Source organism: Protopterus annectens, chromosome 8.part0 (assembly GCF_019279795.1).
Source record: "Protopterus annectens isolate FY-2018-M chromosome 8.part0, PAN1.0, whole genome shotgun sequence".
NCBI lineage: Eukaryota > Metazoa > Chordata > Ceratodontiformes > Protopteridae > Protopterus > Protopterus annectens.
In genome coordinates, this window is record NC_056741.1 from 1,677,713,489 (window position 1) to 1,677,730,623 (window position 17,135).

A 17,135-nucleotide genomic window follows, 5' to 3' on the forward strand; every position below is an offset into this window, starting at 1 on the left:
TATATTAAAAGTAATTTATAATGTTTACAGCTACAGTTGTGTTGGCACTGTTTGTAAGGTATAATGTTTGCAACTGAGACTGTGCTGCTATGACTTGTTTTCATTGATATAAATGTAAGATTGTCTGTGTTACACAGGATAATTTAATAATGATGTTTCTTGTAAAAAAAAAAGAAAAATGTGATTGGCTTTTTTTTTTTAGGGATGGGCTCATCTGCATTAGGATCTTTTCATGCCTGTTGAGCCATAAGGTCGATAAGTGGGTCACTGGGAGGTACCACCAAGGACAATGTTGGTGCACAATCAAAATCTTCAAAGAACCCTGACTCATTCGGCAAAGGTCTTGAGACAACCTACTCCCTCTCTGCTTCATTAATTTGAGAACATCACTTAAGGTGACATCTTCAGAGAGGGAGCTTGAAGAAGCCTCCCATTCCTCTAAATCAGTATCTTCAGCAAAAGACTGTGGGAAAGAATATATGTGCTTCCATTTGCATGCCCATTTTCTGGGGACACCTTCTAGGGGAGCAACAGAAAGTTCAGAAACAGATGAAAAACTGGCAAAGCAGACTTACTTGGAAGCCCTTGGAAAGTACAGTTGTGTACACTTACCATAAATGTAGATGTTTAAGTGTATTCACTGTTGCAGTCATTACACTTGGGTTATCCTGCTGGAAGGCTACCCTCAGTCGGCCTGAATTCCAAAGTCTAGATCCAACGTCGGTTGCTGTCGCCTCTTCCCTGACGTCAGTGCGCCAGGGGTATAAAAGATGCAGCCGACGCCATTTTCTTCAGTTTTTCTTGCCCCAGATGTCAGGTGCCCCCAAAAGACTAGGCTAAAAATATGCCAATAAAACATACATGCACCAAAATATATTATACCTTCCTCTACAAGCAAATACACCACATAGGTTGTATAGAATAGAGAAGTGCAAATAAGTTCCAGCAAAGATATGGGGGAATGGTGGGTGGGTAACCTGGACTGCAACAGTGAATACACTCGAACATCTGCATTTATGGTAAATGTACACAACTGTACTATGTTCTTCGTATTTCACTGTTGAAGTCATTACACTTAGGTTGAATCCCAAAGCTATGGTTGGGAGGCTGGAGCTAAATAGCATTAGGAGCGGCTATGAGGCCCTGCAGAACTGCAGTGGCAAAGCCTGCCCTGGATTTAGAGTAGAGTGGTAAATGATAGTGCTTTGTAAAGGTATGCACTGAACTCCAGGTAGCAGCCTTTAAAATGTCTTTGGTTGGTACTTCCCTGTGGAAGGCTGCTGCTCTAGTTGAATGTGGCCTAATGCCCTTAGGCACTGGCTTGCCATGTTGTGAATAGCAGAAACGAATGCAGTGGCCTATCCACTTTGAAATAGTCTGCTTTGAGATAGCCTTTCCTTGTGATCCTGTAGCATATGCCACTAGTAGTTGCTCTGTCTTTCTGAAAGCTTTGGTTCTGTTCAAGTAGAAGCGTAGCGGTCTGTGTATGTCCAAAGAATGCAAAATTCTCTCCCCCTTATTCTGTGGGTTTGGATAAAAAGTAGGTAGATGAATAGTTTGGTTAAGGGCCACACTGGACACTAACTTAGGCATAAATGTCGGGTTTGTCCTCAGAGAAACCGTGTCTGGATAAAAAATGATAAAAGGTTCCACAGCCATGAGTGCCTGTAGCTCTGAGACCCATCTTGCAGAGGTTATTGCTAGGAGCAGAGCTGTTTTCCAAGATAAAACTTTATATCAGCTGTAGTGGCTGGCTCAAAAGGAGGCAGGGTGAGTTTTTCCAAGACATAATTGAGGTCCCATGCAGGTATTGGTGATCTCCTTGGAGGCCTTAAGTTTTTGTCTCCTCTGAGGTACTGCCTTAACAAAGGATGTGAAAAGATTAGTGGCTCTGTATTGCAATGAGCCAAAATGGCAGAGGCATGAATTTTAATTGATGAAAAGGATAGGCCTTTGTCCAGCATCTCAGTTAAGTATTGCAAAATCTGAGGAATATTTGGTACAGCTGTGTCAATTCCTTCTGCCTGGTTCCAGGCACAGAATCTCTTCCATTTTTCAGCGTAAGATTTTCTGGTACTAGGCCTTCTGGCCTCCAAAATGACATCCATCACAGCTTTAGTGAGAGGTGCGTTTTGTATGGCTACATTATCCACCATGCTGCCAGATTTAAGGTTTTAAGATGCCTGTGCAGGATCTGATTGTTTTGTTGGGACAGTAGATGAGGTATTTGAGGCAAGGTCCAAGCCGGGCATTGAGACAAGTTCCTTAGGATTGGATACCAGTACTGGCGGGGCCAGTCTGGGGCAATCAGTATCATCTTTGGCTTCTCTTCCCTGACCTTTAAGAGTACCTTGGGGAGGAAAGGCAGTGGAGGAAAGGCATATACTGCTAAGCTTTTCCAGCTGAAAGATAGGGCGTCCACTTTCCATGCTTGTCTGTGGTAAGTCCTTGTGCAGAATCTTTTTAGTTGGTAGTTGTGACGAAAGGCAAATAGATCTATATATACGGGCATCCCCATTTCCTTGTTATCATGCTGAAGACTTGTGGATCCAATTTCCATTCGTGGGGATCCATGAGGTTTCTGTTTAGTTCGTCTGCCAGAGTATTGATCTTTCCTGGCAGGAATTGTGCCTGCAGATGTACTTTGTAAGTCAATGCTGTGTCCCACAAAGTCATGGATAGTCTGCAAAGGGGGTAAGAATGAGTGCCTCCCTGCTTGTTTATATACCACATGACCATGGTGTTGTCTGTCTTTATCAGCAGTTGTCCCGGATGAAGTAGGTCCTTGAAGGCTGTCAGGGCATTCTGAACAGCTAGCATCTCTTTTTGATTGATATGTAGATGCATGTGGTTTGCAGACCATGTGCCTTGAATACATCTTCCTGACATGTGGGCCCCTCAGGCATAATCTGATGCATCCGTTGTTAATGTCTGCCTGGCTGGGGGTAAAGTGAATGGCTGTCCCTTGTTCTGGTGTCAAGCCTTCGCCCACCATCGAAACTCCTGTTGCAGGCAGTGAATGAGGGTAATTATTGTTTCCAGGCTGTGGCAATGTTGAGCCCAAAGACTTTTTAGGTACCATTGAAGTTTCCTCATATGCAGTCTCGCATATGGAATTAGTGGAATACAGGATGCCATGAAGCCCAAAGCCTGCAGAGTTTTTCTTGCAGATAACTGGGCCTTTGTTGCCAACAGTTTGAAAAATGTAGTCAGTTGCCTTTGTCTGGCATGAGATAAGCCATCTGGGCAGTTGTATCTAAGCTTGCACCCAGGAATATTATCTCTTGAGAGGGTACTAGTTTTGATTTCTTTTCATTGACTGTGTACCCTAAGCCTGTTAGAATTCTCTTTACAAACACCAGATGCTGTAGTAGAATGTCCTTGTTCTCTGCTTGAATGAGGCAGTCGTCCAAGTAAGGATATATTTGTATTCCTCTTTGTCTGCAGAATGCAATTACTGGTGCCAGGCACTTTGTGAAGACCCTGGGCACAGTAGATAAGCCAAAGGGCAGTGCAGAGAATTGGTAGTGCATTGAGCCAGCTTTGAATCTGAGATATCTTCTGCATGTTTGTCTGATTGGGACATGCAGGTATGCCTCTTTTAGGTCTAAAGTCACAAGCCAAGCCTTCTTGCCCATCATGGGCAGAAGCTGCTGTAGAGTCAACATTTTGAATTTTGGTATATCCAGCTATGTGTTTAGAATAGATAGGTCCAGTATTGGTCTCCAGGTCTTGTCCTTTCTTGGTACCAAGAACAGTCTTGAATAAAATCCTTTTCCCTGCTCTTACTCTGGTACTTGTTGAATGGCCCTCATGTCCATGATGGATGAGACATGTTTTTGTACCTCTGCCCATTGATGTTTTGGTAGGTCTGGCCAACCGTTTGTCCTTGGCAGGGTATGGAAGTGAAACTTGTAGCCTTGTGACACTTATGTCTAGGACCCATTTGTCCTGGGTTATTATGTGCCAATTTTGAGAAAAAAGTGCTAGTTGTCCCCCTAAAGGTGCTGCCAGAAGATAAGTGCTTGGTGCAGGCAGGGGGAAGTTATTGGGACTGTTTCCTGTATGGCTGTGATTTGTCTTCTGCACTTTTGGAGGTAGAAGCACCCCATTGTTTAGATCTGTACGAACCTTGGGGCTGGGATCTGCCTCTTGGGTGTCTGTATCTGCCCCTTTGTGGTCTGTCCGACACTAGAAAGGACCAATTCTTTTTAGGCCAGTGTCTGCTAAATCTTGGAGGCTGTACCTGTAAGAAATCCTTAACCGTTTGCATAGATTTAGCTTTGTCCTCCATTTTCTTTAAAACCTCTTCTGCTTTAACACCAAACAAGGTATCCTGCTGTAATGGAGCATCTAATAATTTTGCTTTGACATGGTCAGGCAGATTTTATTCCTTTAACCAAGCATGCCTCCTGATGACAGAACCCGTAACAGCAGCCCTGCAGGAGGCCTCCAAAGAATCAAAATCACATTGCAAAGTATGCTTTCCAACTTGCTCAGCTGCATGCAATAAATCCTGCATTTCTTTGTTTTCTGCACATTCAGAATTTATCAACATTTTCTGTTTAAGCAGTGACATAATATATTGCTGATATTTGAGCATATGAAAGTGACAATTTAAAGCCCTTATAGCCAAGGTAGCAGAGGTGTAAATCTTCTTCCCCCATCTGTCCAATGCCCTAGAATCCCTGTCAGAGGGGGTAGGGTTTTTTGCAGTGGATGCCTTGACCCCTTTGGGACCCTGAGAGATAGTTTCTGAGTCAGCAGCAGGGTTTTTGAAAAGGAATTTATGAGAGTCAGGCACCCTGTAGTACCTGTCAGGCTTAACAGGAGCTGGAGGCAAGGAGTCAGGAGTCAGACTGGACTCTGAAAATACATCATCTACGATGTCTAACACAGGTGGAATAGCTAGGGGCCTGTGTTGTGGGAGTAAAAGGAAGTCTCTGAGCCTTTTATTAGATTCTGAATAATCTTGGCTCTCCCAGTGGAAATGTTCTCTCATGGTATGCAAGGTTTCCCCAAAAGAGTAATCCTCAGGAGGAGAGGCTGAAAGGATAGAGTCTTCAGCATCAGAATCCTCATAGGGAAGAAGAGAGTATTCCTGATCAGAAGAGGAATCAGATGAAATGGAAACCTGATCTGAAGATTCATATTCTGTCTCTTGCCTAGGCCTCTTATCAGGAGGGGATGGGAACCCCTGATCAAAGTAATTAAGTCTTCGGCCATTTTGAGCATCTGCTTTTTTGGCATGGAGGCCTGACCATGAGGATGGTGTACTTTTTTCTTTGTCTTTAAAGGTGCTTTAGTCTTTGCCTTTGTAGCTGGAGTCGCTTCAATGTACAATTGAGTAGGTCTGAAAACACCCTCAGAAGCCGATGCCTGCTCAGCGGCTCCGGACCCATCTGAGGGAATAGTCTCCAAAGGTCCAATACCTTGAGCTTCCAGCGGCCTAGGCGACTCCACGTGGGAGTCTGTAGCGGCCTGCAGGTCCAAGGTAGTGGGCGTCACGGGCTGCGAAAGCACCTCACTGAGAACCGGCGAACCGGCGACTGGCTTAGAGGAAGCCTCGTCATCGGTTTTAGACCTCGGATGCCTGTCCTTTTCTTTTTCTTTGCGTTTCTTGTGAATTCCGGTAGTCGGATGGTTATCCGACGGCATCATGTAATTAAATCTTCTGCCAAAATAGTGAAATGCAAAATCATACCGACGCTTAATAGTGCGCTGGTTAAATCTAGCACAAAACCGACAACTAGCAACGTTGTGGTCAGGACCTACGCAAGGAATACAGTAAGAAGGAAAGTCCTTATGAGGTATTTGCTTCCCACAAGAAATACAATTATTAACTTTTTCTGATATCGGTCTGGAGCAAGAAAAAAGTTTTCCCCAACAGGGTACTTAGCTTTTAATGAAGACTTCAGATCTGAAATTTGAACACGAAAATCTCAGGAGTCGGCCGACCGGCACTTGCGAACTGCTTCTGCTTCGGGCACCGTGCGGCAAGAAAGACTGAAGAAAATGGCGTCGGCTGCATCTTTTATACCCCTGGCGCACTGACATCAGGGAAGAGGCGACAGCAACCGATGCCAGACCTAGACTTTGAAATTCAGGCCGACTAAGGGTAGTCTGCCAGCAGGATAACCCAAGTGTAATGACTGCAACAGTGAAACATGAAGAACATCTAGCTGTCCCTGTCCAACAAGATGAAGAGGAGAGGAAGCAGACCCCAAGCTGGGGTTTGGGTGAAGCTGAGCTGGATGAAAGCACTTAATCTTTGGAACTTGCTAAGACATTTTCAAAGGCCAAAGTTCACACCAGCATGAGGACTCCCTCTGATCCGAGGAAGCAAAGGAGCCCTTGCCACTGATGACCCACAGTCTCAAAACTGATCTCAGATCACAGCTGTCTAGAGCCAAAGTTCCAACTGGAAGAGACTGCTCCAAAAAATCTCAGTGTTGATTCACCTCCTCAGAACTTGGTGATGAAGCTTTGGGTCTGAGTCTTACATCAATCCAAAGGCATTGGTGTTGAGAGAGACAGAGAGGGAAGCAGTCGGCATAGAAGTCAAGAGTAGCTAGAATGCTGACAAAGGTGCGTCCCAGTCAAATCCAATAACAACAGACCTGATGGGCGAGTCGGTATGGAATCCAGTAGTGGAGGAGGTAAGATGGTCTGAACTTACTACCTTTCCAGGGATGTAACCCAAAGCTAGATTTGCATTCTCAAAAACTTCCTCATCATCCTACTGACATTGAACTCCATGAAGCTTTCTGATGATCGTGTGGACACCACCACTGAAAGTGTTTAGGAGTATCTTCTTTTCTTGAGGACAGGGGAATGTAGTCTTGGACTCAATGTGATTGGACCCAAGGAGTCGTTGGGTTTGTACTTCAAGCAGCTTTAGGGTCAGAACTGAGCAAAGAAGTCCATTCCTGGGAGCGTTTTTTTAGCAAATTTAGTGGGCAGATTTGCTCCTCTTTTCCTTCTTGTCCTTATCACTTTCCTTATAACTGTCCTTTGCTTGTGCCTTAGATTTTGGTCAATCTTTTTTGAAGGGGACACAGAAGCAGTCCTTGTCTGCACTGGAAGGAGTCTCTTTAACACAAGTTTGCCTCTTCGAGTCTAAAGGGCTCTAGCACTGAAATCTGTCCAGGACTGACAGTCTGCATTCAGATGTGCAGCGCCCAAGCAATAAATTAAATAAGCATTTGTAGTGTGGGTCTTGGGGTGAAAGTTTATGCCCACACTCTGCGCACTTCATGAATCCAGAAGATTTTGACATGTTAGCGATAACCTAAAGGAAAGAATGTTACATGATTTTTTTTTTTTTTTTGGGACTACTCCCTTAGCTAAACAAGTTAGCTACATTAACTACAGAGGGAAATACAACAGATAGAAAAAAAACCTCTCACAAGCTCTAATGCACATCCATCATATTCGATCAGCAAACGGGATCTAAGCATTTAAGGTAAAGTCTAGGGAATTATGGCTAGGAGAGAAGTCAGAGCTCTGGATCCAATGTAGCTTCAAAGTTGGCACCAAGATAGGATCTGACAACTCATATGTTTGAACTGCATGAAAACAGACATTTGATCTGTTCAGCAGATGATTAAATCTATAGCTGCTGGATTATGTCTAGGAAGAGTGAATAAAAACTTAAATGACTGAGGAACTTTATACATCCTAACTGCCTTTTTTTAGGCAGCTGGCTGACTGCCACGAAAACTGCAGGTTGTAAGACACACATCCTCAAAGGCAGACAAAACTGGAGGAATTAGTACTAGTTGTGGAAATTCCTTCCTTAGCAGATCACGATATTTTCTGAGGGACTGACAAACCTCAGTATTCTCCCACTGAAAACACTGGCAGATTTTAGAAATAGTCTCAGAAAAAGAACTCCCTACAGGGAGAGTCAGAAACTGGACTCTCCTCAATCAGAATCAGAAAACTGAGGAGAAAATCCTGAATCTGTCCATACATCATACTGTTCAGATTCAGACTCTTGAATCTCATCAAGGAAGGAGGTATACTTCTTTCTTTTACCAGACTTTACAAGGAGGGTCAATTGTCTTAATTAAATCACTTATTCAAAAAATAAACAGCAAAAAGCACTTTCAAACAATTAACAACCCCAAAAAGTAAAATAACTACAATTTCTCCAAAGAAAAATCAAAAAGTTTACACTTACTACAAATAAATTATAAACTGACAGGAAAAAAGCACTTGAGTTTAAAAACAGTCTCGCGGCAGTCCATTAAAACAAACTTCTGACAATAAAATAAGTTTCCAGAAAAAGAAAATATTAATAAACAAAAAAGAAAGGTAAAGTTCTGCCCTAAACTGAGCAAACAGATAGTTTCAAGCCTTAAAAAGAAGAGTACGAATGGGTCTGGTTACAAAATGTTTGCCTTTAGAATGTACTGAATCTCTAAATAAGGAAATTCTGCACTTCAGCTGTACACAACTGTCCGCTTTGTTGGAATGGCCTCTGCTTGAAGAAATCATTTCTGTTAATGAATCTAAGAAACACACAAACTGTTTCTGGAATTACAGAATAAGAATACAAGTTATAAATGAAAGAAAATCAAACACACTTACCACAGCTTCTGTTACAGTTGTAGAACTCTGTGACGTCCGAGGGAAGAACACCAGGACAAGTGTAATAATGAGAGCACACAGGACAGCTAAAATTCCAAGGAATCTGTTAAAAAAAATATTTCTTAATACATTCAAGTGTCAGTTCTATTTTTGTTCCTTATCTATACTCCCATTTCTTGTCGAATCACAGCACAGCTTACCGATAAATTGAAGCCTATGTTAAACAAAAATCATTGCAGAAATAGGATACATTTTTTCTTTTTTGTCATACTTTAACAATAACCTCAATCAGTTTTTGGCAGGATGATAAGACAGTCCAAAAGTGTTTTAGAATATGAAGAGGACAAACAACTTTGTTTTCATTTACTTATTAATTTTGCTTATTTAGTAAGGGCTTTATAAAATGGAGAACTGAAGAAAAATGCAGAAAAGCAATACAAAAACATAGCAATAATATTAAAATGCAGTATGTGCAACAGTACTTTGAAAAGCTACATTCAGTACATAATGAGAACACAAGTGTTGTTACGTTGATTGAACCAGTGGTTTCCAATCCTTATGTGGCAGAAGAAGCCAACACAAGCCATCAGTACTACTCAAGGAATCAAATATTGTTGTACCTGTTGTAACCATATGATTTTCTAATAACTTTCACAATTAATAAACTATATAACAGATATAAAGACCATAAAGAAATAGCACAGGTGAATTAATGTTACAGATAGCAAGATACAATAATTCACTCCAGCTCCATGGTGCAGTGGGATAAAACCCCAACTGTGATCAGGATTATTGATGTTTGAATAGTGGCAAGGGCACAAGAGGTGCTGTAATGAGCAGAGATGGCAGAGGCATGAATTTTAATAGAACAGAAGGATAGGCCCCTGTGAAGTAGGTCTGCTAGGTAATCCAGGATGAGAGGTAGAGAGGGCTGTGCTGTTTCAGCTCCTTTAGCCTGGATCCAGGTGCAATACCTTTTCCACTTGTCAGCATATGATTTTCTAGTGCTGGGGCATCTGGCCTCACATATAACATCCAGGACTTGCTTGCTTAGGCTGGCAACTGGAGGAGAGGTCAGGGAATAAACCAGGCTGCCAGGTTCAGGGTCTGCAATTTTGGAAGCATGAATTCTCCATTCTGCTGGGTCAGGAGAGTTGGGATCTGAGGTAGGTGCCATGGAGGCAGGGGTGACAGACTGCACAGCAGTGGGTACCAGTACTGGCGTGGCCAGTCTGGGGCAATCAAGATTGCTTTTGGTTTTTCCTCCCTTATTTTGAGTAGTACCCTTGTAAGTAGAGGTAGAGGGGGAAATGCATAGATCGAGAAGTTTACCCATTGGAAGGATAGGGCATCCACTTTCCAGGCCTTGCTGTGAGGTTCCCTGGTGCAGAATTTGCTGAGCTGGTGATTGTCGTGGGAGGCAAAGAGGTCCACCTTCGGGTGCCCCATTTTTGGGTTACAAGGCTGAAGGTGCTGTGGTCTAGCTGCCACTTGTGTAGATCTAGGAGGTTTCTGCTTAAGTTGTCTGCCAGAGAGTTTTGGGAGCCTGGCAGGAATTGTGCTAGCAGGTGAATGGCAAGAGTTGCAGAGGTGTATAATTTATTACCCCATCTGTCTAAAGCTCGGGAATCTCTGTCCGAGGGGGTGGGATTCTTAGCCATAGTTGCTTTTATTCCTTTAGGTCCTTGGGAGATGACCTCTGGGTCAGCAGTAGGATTTTTGAAAAGAAATTTGTGAGAGTCAGGGACTCTAATACTGGTCAGGGTTCCTGGGAGTAGGTGGGAGGGTGTCAGGAGTTAAACTGGATTCCATAAAAACATCATCCACAACATCCAGGGCAGGAGGAATGGCTAAAGGTCTCTGCTGTGGTAAATCAATTCCCTTAGTCTCTTTTTGGACTGAGGATAGTCCTAACATTCCCATTGGAAATGCTCCCTTAAAGTATGCAGGGTTTCATCAAATGAAAAATCGTCTGGAGGAAAGGCAGAAGGAATGGATTCCTCTGCATCTGAATCCTCATAAGCAGACAAGGGTTGTATGTCTTCATATTCAGAAACTTCAGAGTCATCGGACTCCTGGTCAGATAAAACTGCTGAGGACAAGTCTCTTTTTCTTTTGGAAGGGGTAGCCTGGCTTCCCCAAATAAGCATAAGGTCTTCTGCCATTTTAAGCATTTGAGATTGAGGCATGGAAGCAAGTGCTTGAGCTTGGGTCGTCATTTTTTTAGGTGTAGTTCATACCCTTGGCCTTAGAAACTTGGTAGTTTTAGAAAGAACTGAAGATGTAAAAGAAGTTTGCAGAATGAAGAATTCTAAAGATATGCTTCTGGAGCATTTCTCCCTAGGCCTCCGCTGAAAACAGGATCCGTGGAACCTAGTCGGACTTTCCTGGTCAACAAATGTTAAATAAATAAATAAATAAATAAATAAAGTTGTCGATTTGAGAAGAAGATCGGTAGTGCAAAGAACTTTCTCGGAAGCCGGTGCCTGCTCAGTGGTTCAGGACCCATCCAAGGTAGAGACATCCGCAGGATCCTTAGTCAAAGAAAAGTCTCGCTGCATACCAAACTCCAAACAGGTCTTGGTAGCAGCCTGTAAATCCACAGAAGCGGGCATCAGGGTCTGCAAAAGCACCTCATTGAGGACCAGCAAACTGGTGACTAGCTTAACGGAAGCATCGTCGGCAGTTTTGGACCTGTGTGGTCTGTCTCTGTCTTTATCCTTACATTTTTTCAGAAGAACGGTAGTTGGATGGCTTACTGAAGCCATTTTGGAATACAGAGATTGAGAGCAAAAATATTCAGCTACAATAAGGTCCCGACAACATATAGTTCTGGCTTTGAGCAAAGCACAAAAACTGGGCCTAAACAGGCGACGCAGTAAGAATGGAAATCTCGGTGTGGTATTTGCTTTCCACAGGCAAGACAATTGTCACCTTTTTCTGACATCAGTTAGAGCAAGAAAAAAGGATTCCCAACAGGGTACTTAGCTTTAGAAGACTTCAACTTCAATTCAGAAATGAAAACTCAGGTAGTGGCCGACTGGCACTCGTGCAAACTGATTCTGCTTTGGTCTCCTCGGCAAGAAAGACTGATGTAATGGCATCGGCTGCCTGATTTTATACCACTGACGACCTGACGTCCTGGAGCAACAGCAACCACCGCAGAAATACTAAGCCTCTGGTATTCGGGCCGACTGAGGGCTACCCCTGGCAGGATAACTCAAGTGTGATGACTGCAACAGTGAAACATGAAAAACATCCAATGCTGCCTTGGCCAATAGAGGGTCACCAGCACGATGTTTGGTTTGTCCTTCTGGATTTTCAGTAGGACCTTCTGAATGAGTGGGAATGCATAGAGGAACAGTCGCTTCCAAGAAATCGAAAAGGCATCCACTCTCCATGCTAGTGGGGAGGGGGTTCTGGAGCAGAATAGCTGAAGTTGTCTGTTCTGAGGGAAGGCAAACAAGATCTATCTGTGGTGTGCCCCATTGGTGGACAATATCTAAGAACACATCTCTGTGTAACATCCACTCCTGATGTTGAGAGAAGGTTGTCTTGAGATGGAATGTAGACTGTCACAGTGTGACATTGTACTGGGTAGCTAACTCCCATGTCTGTACTGCAAGCCTGCAAAGTAAATAGGATCTGGTCCCCCCTGCTTGTTGATGCACCACATCACAGTTGTGTTGTCTGTGAAGATTTGGAGGGGGCCTGCCTGAATTAGAGGAAGGAAGGCTCTAGAAAGAGAATAGTAATTTCCCCTCACACTGATATGCTTTTTCTGGAAGGAGGGCTCCCATTCAACTTGCACCTTGAAACCGTTCTAGTGGGCCCCCCACCCTAGGTCTGAGGCATCTGTGTGCATAAATTACACTGGCTTGGTGGGTTGCAAAGGTAGGCCTGGATTCTGGTTAACTTGTTGGATCCAGCACCCAAGCTCTGTCTTTAGGCAGGGTAGGAAGGACACTTGAAATTCCAAGGGATGATTGTGTTGTGACCAGACATTTTTTTAAGAACCACTGGATCTTCCTCATATGCAGCCTGGCTAGGGGCAGCATAGGAAATGTAGCTGTCATGAGGCCTAGAAGATGGAGGAACTGCCTAGCAGAAATGTGGTTGACAAGAAGCAGCTCCTGGAAAAAGCTGTTTAGGGAGTAGACTTTGTCCTGAGGAAAGAAGTCCTTCATCAGGTCTGTTCTTATCCTGCAGCCCAGGAAGGTTGATCTTGGGTGAGAGCGAGAGAAGACTTTGTCAGATTGAGAGTGAACCTCAGGCTCTGAAGCAGGGACATGGTGAATTTTAAGTGGGTCCTGAGAGTACCTTCCTCTTCTGCACGAATGAGGAGGTCATCCAGGTAAGGGGAAATTTGTATGCCTTTTGTTCAGCAGTAGGCTACTGCTGGGGCTAGACACTTTGTGCAGTAGATAAACCAAAGGGCAAGGCAGTAAACTGAAAGTGTGAGGATGGTACAGCAAAGCGTACAAGCCTTCTGTAGTCTGGGTAGATGGATGTGAAGGTATGCCTCCTTCAGGTCCAAAGTGGCCATGAACGCCCTGGGTGGCAGTAGTGGAAGAAGGCTTTGAAGGGATAACATGCAGAAGGGGACCTGCAGGAAGGGGTTTAGCAGAGACAGGTCCAGAATGGGCCTCCAAAGGCAATCCTTTTCGGGTACCAGGAAAAGCCTGGAGTAGAACCCCTGACCTTGCTGACCTGTGGGGACACTTTCTATGGTCCCTTGTAAAAGCAGATCTTGGATGATCTGGGGGAATAGATGGAGCTGTTTTTTGAGAGGGAAAGGTATGCCTTGTGGTATGAGTTTTGCCTGCTAGGTCATAAAGTACCATTTTTCTACTACGGATAGGACCCAGTGGTCTTAGGTGATATTTTGCCAAATGGTTAAACAGTGAGAAAAGCAGGTGGAGAGGGGTAGGTGGTTTAGGCAGTCATGCATTGTTGTTTCTATCTGTAAATGGCTGCCTTGGGGTGGGTTGTGAAGAGGCAGTCCTGGGGGATGGAGTCTTTCTAGACCCTCTCCTGTGTTTTGAGGATGGGGCAGGAGACCTCCTGACAAAGGTGGACTTAGCTGGGTAGTTTCTATAAACCTTTGGAATAGGTGAAACCAATAAATGTTTTAGGTCCTGAAGTTCTTTGCTTTTTTCCTCAAGGCTTTTGAATAGTTCAGCAAACTGCTTGCCAAACAGAAATTTATTGTCTAGGGGTGCATCCAAGATTTTGTTTTTAAAATCATCAGGGAGTGGTTGAAGTCTGAGCCAAGAATATCTGCGCAGTACACAGGCTGAGGCAGCAGATCTGGCTGAAGCCTCAGCAGAATCATAGCTGCACTTTATAGAATGTCTGGCAACTTGTGCTGCTAAGGGGAGCTTAGATGCAACCTGGGGTTTGGCAGATGAGTCAGGCAAGGAAAAAAGCAATGTAGTTGCCTGGGAGACCAAGTCTAGGGCACATTTAACCATGTGGGTCTAATAGTTGATTGCTCTAAAGGCCAGAGTGGAAGAAGTGTAAATCTTTTTCCCCAGTCTGTCCATGACCTTACTGTCCTTGTCAGATGGCAGAAGGGGTGACGACAGTATTTGCCTGTATTGTTTATCTGGAGCCACTGCAATGACTGCCGGGTCTGTCATAGGTGGCTTAATGAGGTACTTGTGGTCATCAGGGACTTTATAAAACCTGCCCAGTCTTTTGGGGGCTGGAAGCTGTGATTCAGGGGTCTTGGAGGCTGAGGCAAATGTATCCAGGTAAGCTGGAATCACATGAGGAATAGCAGAGGGAGAGGGAGACTCCATTTGTAGCAATTCAAAGTACCTCTCTTATACCTCAGTCATCTCAGTGGCATCCCATTTGAAATACTCCCTCATTTTGGAGATATATTCAGGTGGGGAGTCTCCTTCCAAGGAATCCTCATCTGGGGAGTAGTACTCCAGGGGAGAAGCTAGCTGGGAGGTGTATGTCAGAGACTCATCAGAGGAGGAGGAAGAGGAATCTTCCTCTTGAATAGGGGAAATGGAAGTAGCTGAAGTTGGCCTAGGGCTGAAAGTAGGTACGGCTGGAGCAAGTGAAGCTATGGGCCTGAGAGCCATAAAGACCTGTACCAAAGACTGGGAAAAAGTTTGCCAGTCTGGCTTCCTCTTAAGTGGCGTAGTCTTAGTGACTGTTTGTGAAAAAGCAGCCCTAGGATCAGGCATCTGGCCTGTGGGAGAGGAGCCCTGTTCTGGCACCATAGGCAGCTATCTAGTGAACCCTGGTTCCCCCTCAACATCAGCTGAAGTCGACGCCCAAGTAACCTCCGTGAACTTGCTGACTGGAGACTCTAGGGTGGCTTCCAACAAGGTACCTGCCAAAGTTGCCAGTTCATCTGGACGTCCCCCAGCCTCTAGACTGGTAGCTGCCGAGATGTTGGACGTCGGAAGTGCAGCGGCAGTAGGCCTTAAAACCTTGGCCTTCTTTTTAATCAGCTCCACCTCGACAGCCAATTCGGGTTCCATGCCTAGGGCTAGAGGCTTTAGTCAATGGTGTTCCGAGAATAGTTTCAGGGCTGCCAGACGACTACGTAGAGTTTTTGGGATGAACAATTGACAAATGCTACAGGCTGTATTGTCGTGGGATTGGCCTAAGCAAAACAGACAAAGCTCATGGAAATCCTTGTGTGGAATCTGGTGATCACACTTACATTTCCCCTTTATAGATGACATTGGCTATATAATGGAGCAACAGCAACCTAAGCCTAAGAAAAATAAAAAAAATTAAAAAATCCCCAACGGGGTACTTATCTGCAGACGTTTTCTGAAGCAAGGAGCGAAGCGAGCAAGCTGACATTTGACTGCGGCAGAAAAGTTGTGAGGTCTGTGTCTGAAGACATCACATTTAAGGCCCATGGTTTATGGCCCTGCATGTGACGTCTCATGCACCTGACAGCAACCAGACTTAAGCTTTTAGATATGTAGCCAGACGTTCGGGTCGTCTGAAGTGGAGGATCCCACTCTGAGAATGCTGCAACATGACACTAGAAGGATATTTTATGTTTTACATCAACTTCTGGTAGATCAGAGAAGATAAACGAGAGGGTAAGCTATGCATGCTATCAGAGAAGCATGGGTGCCAGGTCAGTTTAATGACAGGAAAAAGAAATAATCTAGGTTATACAGAACATCAGTTTTATTTATTTTCACCTGGTGGGTGGACTTGTCCACTAAGGTTCTTTCAACACCAATACAGAAAGAAGTACAAAATGATTGTACTGGCCACTTTTTTTGACCATTATAAAGTACAAAAAGTATTTTCTGTGAATAAGCCCACTGCAGGGAAAAGTCCCCTATGCCCAAGATGCAGCAATCTAAGTGCTGATTATATTACTAAAGAGGTTGTAGGGGTGAAACTCTCTGTTTGGGATTCAAATTCAACTTCAAATGGATTTTTTTTAATTCAAGCAGAATTCAAGCTCTTCTCATTTATTTATTTATTTTACATTTGTTGACAGGGATTGTCCAACTGAGCTGAACAGCCCTTTTTCAGCGGAGGTCCAGGGAGAAAAGCTCCAACATATTATTTTTAGCATTAAAAAGCAATGTTACAGGATTATTACAAGTCATTAAGTAGCAATACAATGTTATACAGTGTCAATAATCAGGAGTATAGCATAACTATTTCAAGATGTATAAAAAGAAATATGTCATTAAGATGAGTATAGCTTTTGGGGTAAGTGGTTACAAAAATTGTCGTTTATGAGCATAACACAGAACTGCTGCAAATTAGAAAAACATATCAAAAGAAGCAAATCAAAAATTTGTAAAGCACAACATTCCTAACAAGACTAGTCAAATGGTTAACAAAATGGGACTATCACCAGAAAAAATACCAACAGATAAAGACAATTTAGTCAAAATACATATCTACAGGATGCAGAAGGATTTCTTGTAAAGGGGTAACTCAAGTAGGAATTAAGCAATAACCAGCTCTGTAACAAAGGTGAAATATTTCCCCTTACTCCCTGAGCTTATTACTGCTATTATACTGTTGCCTTGAGTTTATTCTTATATTTTGACGAGTTCTGTCATCTTTTCTATTGTTTGCAAACACAGAGTTTTACTAGTTAACAGATGATACTCAGAATTCTTTAAGATTAGGTTACGTTCTGTACATCATTTACAAATTAAGTTTTAAAATGCATTAAAGCACCAACTTCCCAAACTACACACACACACTTCTTTGCATCTGTAACTACATTCTTTCTATATGCCTACTATTTTTTTACTTGTAGAAACATTGCATGTGCGCAGACTCATTTCTTTACCCATTCACTTATCAGAAATTGAATTGCAGTCATGGTATTAATGCACTTTTTGACAAGTAAATGGGTAATCACAGTTATGGTACTTCTATACCTTCTGATAAGTAAATGGGTAATCACAGTTATGGTACTTCTATACCTTCTGATAAGTAAATGGGTAATCACAGTTATGGTACTTCTATACCTTCTGATAAGTAAATGGGTAATCACAGTTATGGTACTTCTATACCTTCTG

At 43.3% G+C, this 17,135-nt stretch overlaps 1 protein-coding gene across 1 annotated transcript in view; it reads right to left on the minus strand.

The window, feature by feature from the left end:
• The window catches only part of TMEM218 (transmembrane protein 218), a 519,645-nt gene that overhangs the window by 344,551 nt on the left and 157,959 nt on the right, over positions 1–17,135 (minus strand). The window contains exon 2 of the mRNA XM_044081205.1: positions 8,596–8,698. Within this exon, the coding sequence (XP_043937140.1) occupies positions 8,596–8,698 (103 nt within the window). The remainder of the gene's footprint in view (positions 1–8,595; positions 8,699–17,135) is intronic.